Source organism: Drosophila tropicalis, unplaced genomic scaffold (genome assembly GCF_018151085.1).
Source record: "Drosophila tropicalis isolate 14030-0801.00 unplaced genomic scaffold, ASM1815108v1 contig_593, whole genome shotgun sequence".
NCBI lineage: Eukaryota > Metazoa > Arthropoda > Insecta > Diptera > Drosophilidae > Drosophila > Drosophila tropicalis.
The window spans coordinates 19,733,637-19,748,159 of NW_027173070.1; the positions used below are offsets into that span (position 1 = coordinate 19,733,637).

Genomic DNA, 14,523 nt, shown 5'->3' on the forward strand with positions numbered 1-14,523 from the left:
GACGACAACAACAACAGAAACAACAACAACAACTGCAACTGCAACATGCAAGAAACTCAAACTATGCAATTAAATATCTACAAAAAAAAAAAAAACCTCAAAACCATTATGACAGCCAAGTGATTTTTATACTGCTCAATATTGATTATATAGGGATATATGTGTGTATCTATGTATATGTAGCACCACTTTATGCATACTATATACATATAGCCAATTGGCTTTTATGCCTTATGTCTTGATCTTGTTTTTCTCCTCTCTGTCTCTGCTCACTGAGAATGGAAGTCGTTATATAAACATTTATTTCAATTGTAACTCTTTTCTACAGCTGCCTGTCAATGCACATACACTTGAAGAAACAATTTCAGTTTTAACTCTCAGCATAATCCTTGTCAAGAGCAAAGTGACAAAATGATGAAAGTTAGGAGAATCCAATGTGGAAACGATCTTAAAGTGATCTAACATAACAAGAGCATAAATCATGATAAGAATACGCTGAAGTGTCGATAAGTAGGTTCGTTATCCACTATCGTTTTCATTATCCCCGACGGAACTATCTTTCAGCATTGCTTTATCGGGGGGAAACTCCACCTACGTCGGAGTTCAAACTCGAGCACAACAGAAATGTAGTTTTAGTAGTTTAGTTTGAGCCACCGACTAGGGATAAGTAGGTGCCTTGATCTTACCGGCACTTTGTCTTTAAGTGACTATTTCAAAAAATGTTAAAAAAAAAACTAAAAAAACAGTATTAAGTTTAACAGTTTCCTCATGTGTTTGTGAAGACGATTCAATTCATCAAGTGACAAGTGAAAAATTTAATGATCTTGAATGGGTTGATCCTCATCTAACTAAGTACGACTGTATAAAAGATTGAACTCTTATAGATTTAGAGAAACATAATATCAAAATAATTATTATATTATAAAAGAAGTAAGTACTTAAAACTAGGTAACAATACTGTCCTGAACACACACATTTATACTTTTAAATGTTAGTAATTGAAATATTTAGGGAATTACTAGTTTTAGGAATGGAAAAACTGAACCACTAAAAAGAAGACTACTTAGAAATTAACAAATAAATTTATAATATATTAATTACCATTACTCTTCAGTATCCTGCTTGAAACTACCTTTCAGTATTGAGTGAACGTATTACAGTTTGAGTAGTTCTTTACTGGCTAGGAATCGAGCCTCTAGGGCGTATTTATCTCTAGACCAATCTAATTGTCTTTGTGTCGTGTTTATATACATACTTCTGATCTGTTTACAGAACTTCCTCTTCTATATACTTCTAGACACATTAACTTAACTGCTAAGATTTTATGCAATGAAATGTGTACTTGAAATATTCGAACAGATTGTTGGATAAAATTGTTTTCGGTGTATAAATAAATGTATGCCATTTGCACAGAAATGCAAAAATTCTATTCAGGTTGGGGTCAAGGGAGCACTGGAGTCGCCCACACACTCTAATTGCAAGAAATATTGGCATTTTGCGATCCATGAATGGCCATCAGAGAGTTTTGTCAGTTGGCATATCTTCTTGGCCAGAATCGAAGCGACCACTCGAATTTACAACTCTAACTGTGGTTTGTGTTTTCTGTTTTTTTTTTCTTTTTTGATTGGATGACGACCGCAACGGCGTTGTTGTTGTTGTTGGGGGAAAATGAAAATCGTTACGGTCTCATTGCGTTGGATTTTTAAGAGCATTTAATTTCATTTTCATGTTGTTCGTACGGTTTGCTTGCCGATGCTGGCTGACTACCTACCTACCAATACCGCCGATGCGCTGCAGCGGATTTCACAATTTCAGCCACTTTTCCATTTTACAATCAAGCTTACATATATTTAGTGGATACTTGTACATATTCTGCTCATTTCTTGGTTTTAATTGGCTGGCGTGTAAATCATTTCTAATGTTCACATACTTATAGATATGCCCATCGTTTGGTGGAGGGAATCGACGGACATTGCCAAGGCAAACAATGAGTTAGGACCAACGACAACTACCCAAATCCGAATAACCTGAGTCTTGGTATCCAAATGTAAGCTCATGTCTGTATATGTGTATCTGAGTCATTCGTAAATAGGGTAAAAGTAAAAAAAAAAAATATATATATGTATATACGAAAATCTACCAAGTGAAAGGGAATTTTAAAGACCTGTCGAGAGTGGTTGTGGCTATATTGTGTTGGGGTTTATGACATTAATAGATTGCTACAAGAAAGTTTTTTTTTTTTTTTTTGTGTTTTTTGTTGGGAGGGTGGCAGGTGGGGAGGGGCGGTAGAGAAATAAAACGTGTTGCCTGTTTTTCTTGTATTTTGCATATTCGTCAAAAATAAAAATTTGCAGTAAAACATCGACTGTACATTCACATTTACATGGAGTATCTAACAGATACACATGCAAAATAATCCAATCCAAGTTTCACAAAAAAAAAAAACCAAAAAGAACTGCACTAAGCAATGCTTCAACTGAAGTGCTTCCATTTTATAGACTTTTAAGTATTAAATTAACGCTAAGCTCAGTTTTTTTTTAATTATACAGAGAATGGCACTGAACTTTAGTTGGTTTTAAGTGAATCTATGAGTGGGGTATACATATATGTATATACACATGTATGTAAAGATACATATTATGGCCACAAATCAAGTGCCCTTTTTTGACTAGTTGATTTCAGTTTGGCTTGATTCATCGGTTGGCTCTTAAAAGATTGTTATGTATCATAGGAAAGAAAGGTTTATTAGTTCAACTTTCAACCTTTCTAACAAATTACCAACTCATCTCCTGGATACGAATTGATCCCAAGTCCCAGATATATTTTGGTATACTCTTTCATAATTTCCACAATAATCTAAAACAAAAAAACTTTAAAGAGACTTTAACAAAAAAATGTAACCTGAACGCTCAAGAAAAACTAAAACAAAACAGAATATTCTTAACTTATAATTGGTAAGGGTAAGATCGAATATATTTACTTTTTTCGATTCTACTCAGATTTTTCACTCTCAAGCTCTGATTGATAAAGTCGAAAATGATTTGGTTACTTTTGAAAGTTGTTTTTTAAGTTTTGTTCCTCATGATGAAATAAGTTCCGAGAGTCCCCAAATTTCTACACTTTTAGAACCGATTGCTAAGGAGTGACCTCATATAGGTGAGACTTTATTGCATTTAAATATGGGAAATAACAATTTAAGTAAAAAAAAAAAAACTGATCCTATAAAATTTTCAAAGAAAAGCTCATTTTTACAATGAGAATGCTTCATAAAATCGTTTGCAAATCAAGAAAACCAGAAAACTGTACTAAATTCGTGGCCACAGCTGTAAGCAAAGTGTCCACAATGGTTGTTAATTGGAAGACTTGTTGTGAGATTCAATTGAGATTCTTTTGGGGCCACTTTTCAGTCACGTGCTCTGGGAAAATTCACAGGTGGTCAATGTACGACATTTGCTCGGATATGCTTGCATCATAGTCGAGTGGCCAAATGCCCTGATATCATAGTCATAGATTCCTTTATAATTCACACTGTGGTATACCTGTTTGACTGTATGTGTGTATGTTGGCGTCACGTACACACTCATACACACCTCATATAATAATTGTGATTCTGGGTTATAGCTGAAATGTGGCCAAGCATTGGCACTTGCTTTTGACCACAAATTAAATGATGCGACGTGCTTGCCAAGAGACAACTTAATGTCAAAATCTTGTGTGAATCGTTCCCATTTACATTTATAATTATTAGCCAACCAATTAGTAACAAACTGATTGAAACGGTAAAGTTATAAACAGTTTGCCATCTCTCTCACTTCCGACAGAACATGTCATTTAGAAACTTTCTTGTATGGCAAACATTTTGCCACCATTTTTGGAGGAAACTTATCTTTCCAATTGCCAGTTTCACTATTTGGTAAGAGAAGAGAACAGAAATGCGTGTACCAATTAAAAAGCTGTATAAATTTAGACAAACCAGTAAAGACTGATAGACAGACAGTTCTTGGTTACTCCTCCCCCCTCTCCGCGCAATGCCGGTTTGCTGTTGACTAGCTCTAAGCCAATTTAACCAGCAATTGGCCTAGTTTTTTCAATCTTTTTCAGGTTAACGCACACAAATCAATTTGGGTTATATGGACACACACACAGACAGACATACAAATACGAGTTGGCATAGTTACAGAGCCAATAAAATAAAAGAAGAGAAAAAAAACGCACTTTCGTTCATTGCAAGTTGGACAGGTTCGCAATAGAGAGACGACCATGTCAGTCAGTTGGAGTTACCTAAGCTCAAATCTTTCATGCATAGAATCGGGCATTGGGTCTGCGTCTGCGTGCGATTGCAATTACAATTACTACTTATTGCTTTAAAATGTGATTTGGTTTACACACACATACACACAGGCACTCAGGAGTGTGCGAATTAATGTACGTGTCACCACATTGACGCAATCTTGTGGTGCTGCCGCCACCCGATGGCCACATATTTCTGTACCCTTCTGTACAATTAATTTTAGTTTTTTTTGTTAATTAACGAAATTCAGAGTGATAAGTAACAATTTAGCGCAATGTCGTAGCAGTCTAAACTACACATTTAATAGTGGTCCATGCCGCCAGTTGAGAGCTCGTTATAGTTTTCTGTTCAAGCTTACCAAATTTGGAGCTACCTGGCCTGGCCTGGCCTGGCTGGGCGCCATCAAGAGGGACGGCTAATTGCCATGATTTTTGGAAAGGAGTAGCAAATATACATACATACATACATACGTGTGTGTGACAAAACAATTTTACCTGCAAATAGAAGAGAAGAGAAGGCATTATTATTATGTTAGAAACATACTATATAAATGCGAGTTCAAAGTAAACACCGACCCCAAAATATCCATTAGATATATAAGTACGAATATGGACATGGGCTTGGACGTTTTCAATTCAATCAGCAATTGCCAGCCTGGATTGGATAATTAATCTTCTCCATTGACCCTGAGTTGTCTAAAGGCAAACATATGCGAAGGCCAAAACTTTTGAAATTCCATTTCAAAGTTGTAGGATAATGGCATCTAGCGACACGAGTATACTTAGTCTTGCTCTTAAAAGCAGGGAGAGACCCTTGCCAGATGTGCCTACATATGCATCCAAGTGTACTGAGTAGTGAGTAGGCATACAAACCGGATATGTCTTTCAATATGATGATGAAATATGAAAAATAAAAAACACTTTCAACCAAAAACCAAAAAAAAACTGTTAAAAACCAACGCTTTAGTTTCAAAATGCGCGCAAACGAGCTAGATTAACCGTCATAATACTTACTAACTTACATGCGGTTCGACGCAAAAAAAAAGATATATAAAATGTTGCATAATTTGCTTCACAATTTGCAATAAGCACAACATACATAACTAGATGCATAAGTTATGCACTCAAAAGTCGCTTTAGGACACACTGAACAGGTGCCTAGCCTGGCCGAAAGAAAAAACAAAAAAAAAAAGTAAACCAGCTTGGTGACGGAATTTTGTATCTTTAAGATACTTGAACTAATATTTGTTTATTCGTTTGGTTGTTTGGCTGCTTTTGCCTGCACCTTATACAATTTGATGATTAAAAATCACATCTCTCTCCCTCTTGCTCTCTTTCTCACATTCTCACATTCTCATAGCATACTGTTGCCAATCACAAAATATATATGTATATATATTTCAGAATTAGATTGTATTCTAGTCTTATAATTCAAGGTTATATAGTATACACACTCTCTGTGTGTGTGTGTGACTCGAGCTTTTGTTATAAACTTGGCTGTTTTAATTATAATAATAATTTGTCTTGCATGTACATATGTATGTGGATAGATAGGTAGAGGCACACCCACCAAATGTTATGTTAAACAATTTTTTGGCATTTCTAATCTTTTGAATTTCTCCCCCATTCGATGAGATACATTTGGTTTGATCAAAGTATCTTGTTGACCAAGAGTGACCTTTGCAAAACCAAACAAGTAGTAAACAACATGACGTGAGAAAGACAAAAAGAGTTGGTAACAAGTGTTTGATTTGCACTTGTTGTGCTTAGACTGAATTCAATTGGTAAGTAAGTAAGCAAATGCAAGTACGAAATGTTTGCATGCAAGTATCTACTAATTGTGGTACGCACTTTGCAACATACATAGATACCATGTGTGTGTGTGTGTGCGGCACAATGATGCATTTTTCACATGCAACCTCGTTTTGTGCTATTTTGATGAACATTATCTTGATTATGTTTGACCATTCTGAACTGGTTCAAAACTTGCGACACTACAAAAAAAAAAAAAAAATGAGAAGAAAAAATATTTTCCTAACCCTCTTTTTTTTCCGTTTTGGGTTTCTTTTTTTTTTTTTTTTTTTGGTTTAATGATGTGAATATTATGTGGGACCGTTGAAACAATTTTTCGGATTACAATTGTCTGCGTAATTAGTAAAACGTACCGAACAAAGGGCAACTAACACTCGTAAGTATACAGAAACACACACACACACATACACACACACACTTTAGTCTCTTTATATGAAGCTGTTTTTACATACGCAAGACTTCTATATATGGATATATATGTACATATGTAAACCTGCAATTTAAACAAAGCACTTTAATCTAATTCCATTCTTTAAGGCAACTCAGTTTGATTATTGTTCATGGAGGTAAGGTCTGAACTATTTAAAATATATGTATGTACATGGGCAAGAATTACTTCAGGTGGCAAAACCTCAGAGTATAAAAATAAAAGTTAATAAAATAATTATAGTATAGTGGATATTTCAGTGGCGGAATTTTTATTTATTTACATTAACCACAACAATAAATTTGCTTAAATCGGTTTGGAAAATTAAAAATTTATCAGTTTGCGTTTAATACAAGTTTAAAATGGGGAAAAGGTTTTAAGCCTACCCACTAACAAATGTATTTAGAAAAAGTTCACGATAAAATGTTTAAAGAATCGTCCATTTATCTGTCAGATACTTTTGCATTGTCTGACACTATTCGAAAAGCCATTTTAATACAGGGCAAGGACTAGAAAACTTCTACATACGTATATTAATTAATTCTCAGGTTCCTTTTTCATGAAGTAACAAATCTAATTTATAATAGTTGAAGCAATCCTTAGACACCAATGTTTTTATTACTAATGCTAAGAAGAAAGAGAATGATTAGAGCAAAGCAGGTGGAAAGTCCTTAAAGTATAGATCTAATCACAATATCTCATGCTTTTAAAGCAGTCCACAAGTGGACAAGTGGAATAAATCGACTTTCTAAATGATGAACCAAGTGACATCAGACTGTAATTAAGCCAAAGCAGTGGAAAGTCCTTGAAGGGATAGATTCTATGCTCTGATCTCTGACAATCTCCTTTTACCCCATGGTTACTTCAGAGTGCTCCCCTCCCATGCTGAATCCACAAGACTCAGGTTGGATTCCCGGATCTGATTATGTACATATATCTCAGCCGTGTATAAAGCTGTTAAAGAGACAGGTGAAAGACTTTATCCCACAGAGCGAGAAAGTATTGAAAGTAAGAGGTGTTTTAGCTGCCCCATTTTCTATTGTTAATAATATTTTACATTTCCATAATAACTACTTAAAATATAACAATAGAGACTAGTCAAGAACTGCCTTCTTTATTATGGCCAGAAGATTATATACTTTCTCGGCAAAAGTAAAAGTTCTCTTCAACTCAGAGTCATAGCATGAAAACCTTTTCTTTTACTACAGAACTTTTGAGTTAGTTGCCCATTCATATTAACTACTGACTAACTTATGTATGTATCTAACTTCATGCTAAGTCTAAGCCACTGCCATTGAGTGTGGCGGCGAAAGTTGTTGCCTGCAATTCGAACGGCTCAAATAAATACTTATGCTGTAATCCTTTTGAGCCTATGTTATTTAAATATGCTTTTCATTTTTAGCCATTTGAATGGCGTGTGAAAGTTGAAAGCTCAACAACACTTTCGCAGTGGCTGCTGGCTGATAGGCTAACGAATGAGAAAAAAAATCAATTAAACAAACGTTAGTCTGTCAAGCGACCGGCAAAAAGAAAAAAAATAGTTACAATGGCCCAAAGCGGGCACCTTGAGTTTAAGCCAAAGACAAAAGAATGCGGACCAAGTTGAATGGGTGTAGGGGGCAGCGGGGGGCTTTATGACGTAAGACACACCATAATATAATGTATATATATTTCTTTTCGTTTCTTATGGAAATGCAGCAAAATGTTAGAGTTTTATGCCTAGAATTTCCTAGTAAGTTGAAACTAAAGTTTATATAATCAATGATTATATATATATGTTATATGTACCTACTAACAAAAGAAATATGTAGAAGGAGAGATGGCAGAAAGATGTAGAGGCGGGTGGGGGCGGTTAGTCTTTGGCTGTCGATTGCGAATGTGGGCCGTTTGTGTTGGCCTACGAAGTGGCCAAAGTAAATTGCGATTAAGATTAGTTTTTTCCTTTAAGCAAAAGGTTCGCATTGCTCACTGAGTCTCTAAGTCTCAGTCTCAGTCACAGTCTCAGTTTTATTTAGAGTCTGTGGGTCTATTGGGTCTGAATTGGAGTCTGAGTGGCGGTGGTGGTGGTGGTGGTTCGTTGGTTTGCGGTCGGTTTTATAATGTATCTTGCAGCAATGTTTTTGGCTAGCACCAACATTATTTGGTTGTCGCTGTCGCATTTTGCGTCAACGAGTTGTTGTTGTTGTTTTTTTTTTTTTTTGCTGCTTTTTTTTTCTACTTTTTGTTCCATTTCGTTGAGCTGGTGGCGGCTGTGACTGGCTCAAGCAAGTACAAGTAGTAGAGAGATACATTATGTATCTATGTATGTATGTACGTATGTATGTAACACAACTACAACCACATAGACATAGACATAGACAGTCGCTTACTCGTTTGCTCTACTACTCTTGTCTTGTTTTGCGGGTTATTTTGACTCTCCGCTGTCTGCATTATACTTATTTGACCCAAATTATTTATGTTGGTTAGAATTAAGTGCAGCTAGGCACATGCAGCTGTCACTTTAAACGGACGAAGCACTCGGAACGTAGCACAGACTTGGATCCGACCAGAGACCACCAACCACTAACACCAACACCGACACCAACACGCCAAACATCAGCAACATTACACACCTGGTCAGGTGAAATTTAATTACAGGAAAAGCACTTAAACCAGGGAGCCGGGAGCTAGGCTGAGCCGGGTTAATATGCTGGTCCAAATGAAAACGAAAATGGCATAAACGGTGGCAGTTTATCATCACACCGGACAGATTCAGCTCCCAAGGTTGTCGCGGTTTTTTTTTTTGCTAATGTTTTTTTGCTAATGTTTTTATGGGCTGCTATTTCGCAATCTTTGTTGGGTTTACTTTGGCGCAATTTATTAGCAAGATTTTGAGGCACAAGGGTATTGCTCCATCCATAGTCAGGCAAAGCTCTAAGATAGCGATTGATTTTTGCATTAAAACTTGGCTTGCTGGATCGGTGTTAATCAATACACAGACTACTCACATTCAGATATTTATCTATATACATATGCAAAAACATACATACATACGGACATACCCAATGCATTATATAACAATCAACTAAATTAAAAAGAAGAAAAATGGATGATACCATCGAAAATATAAACTCAATAAATTCGCGCGGTTTTGACCTAGTTTTTGTTGACCAAAATGCAAAAACTTTTATTTTAATTAAAAATTCGCAAACTAGTGTGATCTTTCAAATTCTGATAAACATCAAATGATTTCTGGTTTCATCTGTTAGTTATTAAATTTTCGAGCAAAGTCCTTGCCAAACAATTGGCCATGTTTGAATTTCACCTTTCACTTTCATGGCCAAAGACATGCAATGGCGAAATTTCTAGCTCAAAATGAAATGTATTTTATGGGTACATCAAAGATAGTACATAGCATGTGGTGTGTGTGTGTGGGAATGGGCACACACACACACACATACACATTGAATGCATATCAGTAACAAACTTCAAGCTTAGCAAATGTATCTATATACATTTATTTATTTATAATTTTTGCCAATCAGCATGGCATTTGTTGAAGTTTTGTTCGCAAAATTGGAATTTGAATGTGAATTTAATTCAATTATGTTTATGCAAATATATCTTTGTTTTTTGGCGAATTATATATCTATCGATTTGCGATTTATGAAAGTGAACTAACCTTATGCATTTGGGATTTTCTTAAGTTGACCAGTTTCATATCATTCAATCCTGACAACAAATAATAGCCATACATATGAATGTGAACTGGTTTCAAAACTTGAATTAGAATATACATACATATATATATATATTTTTGAACGCATGATATTAGATATTAGAATATTTTTTGCATACAGATGAAGAAAAGTCATTTGGTTAATTTATTGCCCATTGGACCAGTTGTCGTTTCGATAAGTTGGTTGAAGGACTACCTCATTTGCAGATATTTCCCGTATATCAATTATAATGCCTAGACTAGTATACATACTAATTATGGCTCAATGGAATGTATCAACTTTATCGTAATTATTACCAAAAAGCAAACGTGACATTTGAGCGTTTGAGCCTTGTGCAAAAAATAAACTGTATCTTCATTTTTTTTTTTGTTTTTCGCTCTCAGCGCCCAGCGATATTAAATGCGACTACAACGGGTTCAACGGGTTTGCTGTTTGAATTTCAATTAAATGTATGTACCTATGTATTTAATTTTTTGTGTTTTTCTGTTTTTATTTGTTAAGCATTATATTCAGTATTCCGATAACATAGACTAACTACACATGCCTTCATCCAAGTTTTTAAAGTTTTGCTTTTCTTTGGCCCGCTTTTAATGATTTATTAAGGAGAACAATTGAGTTGTTGTTGTTGCAAACAGGAAATTAGTGCAAATTGCCGATATATAATTTGTGCATCAACTTTTATAATAATTATGACCATATTGCGTTTGATTTGTTTCTGGCCAGTTTCAGTCGTCAAAGCCAATTTGGCGAAAAACATGCACAGTCAGTCACAGTTGCATTTTTTTGTTTGTTTTTGTTTCTTTTGGTTGTAGGTTTACTATATGGGGTGTGGTCCCTGCCACCACCACCACCAACAACAATGGGCACAAATTACGTATAGATACGACCAACATAGACGACTTACCCATAGAGTGGGTTGAAATTTGTTGCCAATGACGCTGCTGTTACATACATTCCATAAAATGGAAAATGAAAAATCAAAAAATAACAGCAAAAAATCGTTTCAACCCATTTTGCGTTCGCTTTTCCAATATAATAAGCACGAAAATACCAAATCAAAAATCAATACATAAAAACATCTTGCCAAATGGCACACTAATTGACTTTTTCTTCACATACAAACATCTCTGGTCTTTTGTCTCTTGTGTAAGAAGCAATCATCCGGAAACTTTCTATTAACGATCCTTCTTCAAGTGTCGAAATCGAGAGACATATGTATATGTATGTGTATTTCTCAACTGGCATAACTATCTATCACTTGCAGCTAGAATTTATACTATGACGGAAGTGTCGGCATATTTGAACGTTTATACCGGTTCTATTAGTCTGTCCATTTGAGAATTGGTGTAGGTATTAACTTGGTTTTTTGTCCATCGATGTGAATCGATTATGTGCATAACGATAACTAACTAAGGCAAATAGTTTAAAAATATGCTAAAAATGGTGAAAGCACAAATTGAGCTATTGCATGTGCAGACCTATTTAGGAGATTAAAGAAACACACAATTTATATATTTAGAAATCCATCAAGATTATGGTTTTCCATTGCAGCAGGAATCGAAGCGTATCGATTATACAAAAGCTAAGCCTATCCTATTTATTTTTCATTCATACGCTCAGTTGCACGACCTTGGCAACAAGTTGGCCTACGCATTACATTGGCCAACAGGGTTTGGGTCTCGAGAGAGAGAGGTGCAACAATTAGAACCATTTGTCGGCAATAGAAAGGTATGCAACTAGTTATTTCGCAAAAGCCTTTCTAATGTTCCCAAATAAATGACGGCGAGTGTATGTATTTTAAGATTTCCTGTTCATATTTCCAGTTTATTAAAATGAAAGTGGAAATACCCTGATCGAAACAGTTAAAGACACCATGATGCATGACGACTATGCCACAAAGATGATAGTAATAGTCTTTGGCTGTTGTCTTTATGTTGGATAGTTGTTGTTGTTGTTGCTGTTGTTGTTGTCATTGTCACCACACTGACCGTGGTCTTCAGTTTGGTCTCGGCTTGTCTTCAGGGGCTCGGGGCTCAAAACAATTTTCAAGTTCAACATGCCACTTGCCACTCTGTGTCTTTGTCTTTGATTTTCACTTGGCTGCATTTACATACACGCACACACACACACACACACACACACACATGCCAGAGTAAGTGGCACTCATTCGATTAACATCAACTAACAAAAAAATGTCCTCAACTTGCTAATTAGGAACTTCAAATTCCACATTTACTTACTTATTATGTGTGAATATTTTTGCATTTTGTCTCAAATTTTTGGTACATTTGATAGCATGGGTTTTGTTTTGTTTTTTGTCGAGCGATCGTGCCACACGCGAGTTGCGCCATTCATAACTTGTTATGGCTCTTTTTTGGTGGAGCATTTTATGCACATCCACATCCGTTTGCATACAAATATGTTTTGTGAATGCGACGGAGCACTAAAAATGAAAGTACTTCGTACTACTCTTCGCATCATGGACAAGGCCACCCCGTGATGTTTTCTTTGCCGTGCATACACACAGAAACACACGCACACACACCCAACGCTTTGAAATTGGAATTGAAATTGAAATTGTAATTAAGTTTCCAATTGGCGTGGCGTTTGCGTAAGAGCGACAATGTTGGTCCTTGTCCATCAAACAAAACGCTCACTCTGCTCTACGCAAGTTTACCTGCTTTGTTTTCCCTCCAGACCCCTCTCTACCAATTGTTTGGCAAACGATCGAAAGGCAATAAATTATAATCAATAACTCAAGCGAACAAGCAATTAATCAAATCAACGTTTCGGTTTGTTTGACTGACTGTAAAATAGCCCATAATTAAGTTGTACGCTTCTGTCCATTCGGTTAAGTTTTAATTTAAATGCGTGCAAAATGCTTAAACTGATAGTAAGAGTCACTAATTGATTGTTCAAAAAAGAATTCAACCCTCTGAGTCACTCTTGAACGAGAGAAAGTGAAATTCACCTTTTATCCGTTGTTTCGGTTGCTGTGATCCGCCGATACGCACTGCCTGAACTGCAGGCGATAATTGCAAAATTATTGCATAGATTGCCAAAAGTCCAATTAATTTGTCTAATGCCCTAAACGGCATATTGCACTTGCTGGACATTGTTGTTGCTCTTTGTGTTATTTGTTTGTATATTTTTTGTTGTTGATCGATTAAAATTCGATTACCACCAAACACTTTTCTTTTCTCAATTTTTTTTGTTGGCCAAAAACCGCCTTCCTTGCCGGACTTGACGTTTTCTGCAGCAATGTAGGATAATTAACACTTTGACTATACAAATATAGTTGGTCTGCGTTACACTATATGCATATCTATATATACATATATATATATATATATATATGCCGTTAGGTATACTCTGAACTGCAGAAAAGAAACCGCAATTGCAAAAGCAGAGCAAACCGTTGCCGAAGTACGCGCAACGCGATTAAGCACCAAACTGAAGCAGCAGCTGCGCGAGTTTGACTTTATAAAATCTTTGGAGCTCACAAGTTGCTGCTGCTACAGGTTGAGGTAACAAACGAACGGCCCAGAGTGTGGAATAGGAATGGCCGAATGATTCATGCCATGGCTCAAAGAGCGCAAGAAATTGCAGCAGCAGCAGCAGCAGCAACAGTCCAAGATACGATCACAAAGTCGGAGAGCTGAAAACAGCGAAAGAAAACCAGCTACTTTACTTTGAAGTGTGTGATTTTTTAGTACACAAACATGTTTGAAATTCGTTCGTACCACACGGATACGGATACACACATACATGTTCGTTCGTTTGCGGGTTTAATTCCAAAATATCATTTACTAAATGCGAAATGCCTGTACTAAACTCTACGCTAATATTAAGTTTCCTGCTTAAGTCTTTCGTTTATCAGCTGCTAACGATATTCGCTCTCTTTGTTGCCACTCGCATCGAGCGTCTCTGTGTGTATACCGTTTACGATAAAACACTTTAATGCCTCACGCCGCATTCTACGACAAGTTAATAATTTGCATTTATACACGAGATTATAAATTTAAGACTGATTAAAAGTTTCACTAATTTTTTATTCTAAATTTGTTTTTTTTTTATTTGTTTGACCGAAAAGCGATTGCTAACAAAATGTTGTTGTGTTGTTAAATAGCCAAATTTTAATTTCCAATCAAACATTTTTCTATATGTCACACGCTTAATAAATCTTTTTTAACTTAAGTCTAATAAGTTATTTTATAATTTAATAAGATTAGCATTCTATTATTGAGATAATGTAGAAAAGGAATAATAAAAACA

At 35.7% G+C, this 14,523-nt stretch overlaps 1 protein-coding gene across 1 annotated transcript in view; it reads right to left on the reverse strand.

Moving 5' to 3' along the window:
- stw (straw) overlaps positions 1-13,647 on the reverse strand; it is a 32,251-nt gene extending 18,604 nt beyond the window's left edge. The window contains exon 1 of the mRNA XM_068288567.1: positions 13,220-13,647. Coding sequence (XP_068144668.1) covers positions 13,220-13,364 — 145 coding nt within the window. The 5' untranslated portion in view covers positions 13,365-13,647. The remainder of the gene's footprint in view (positions 1-13,219) is intronic.
- Between the last annotated feature and the right edge of the window lie 876 nt (positions 13,648-14,523).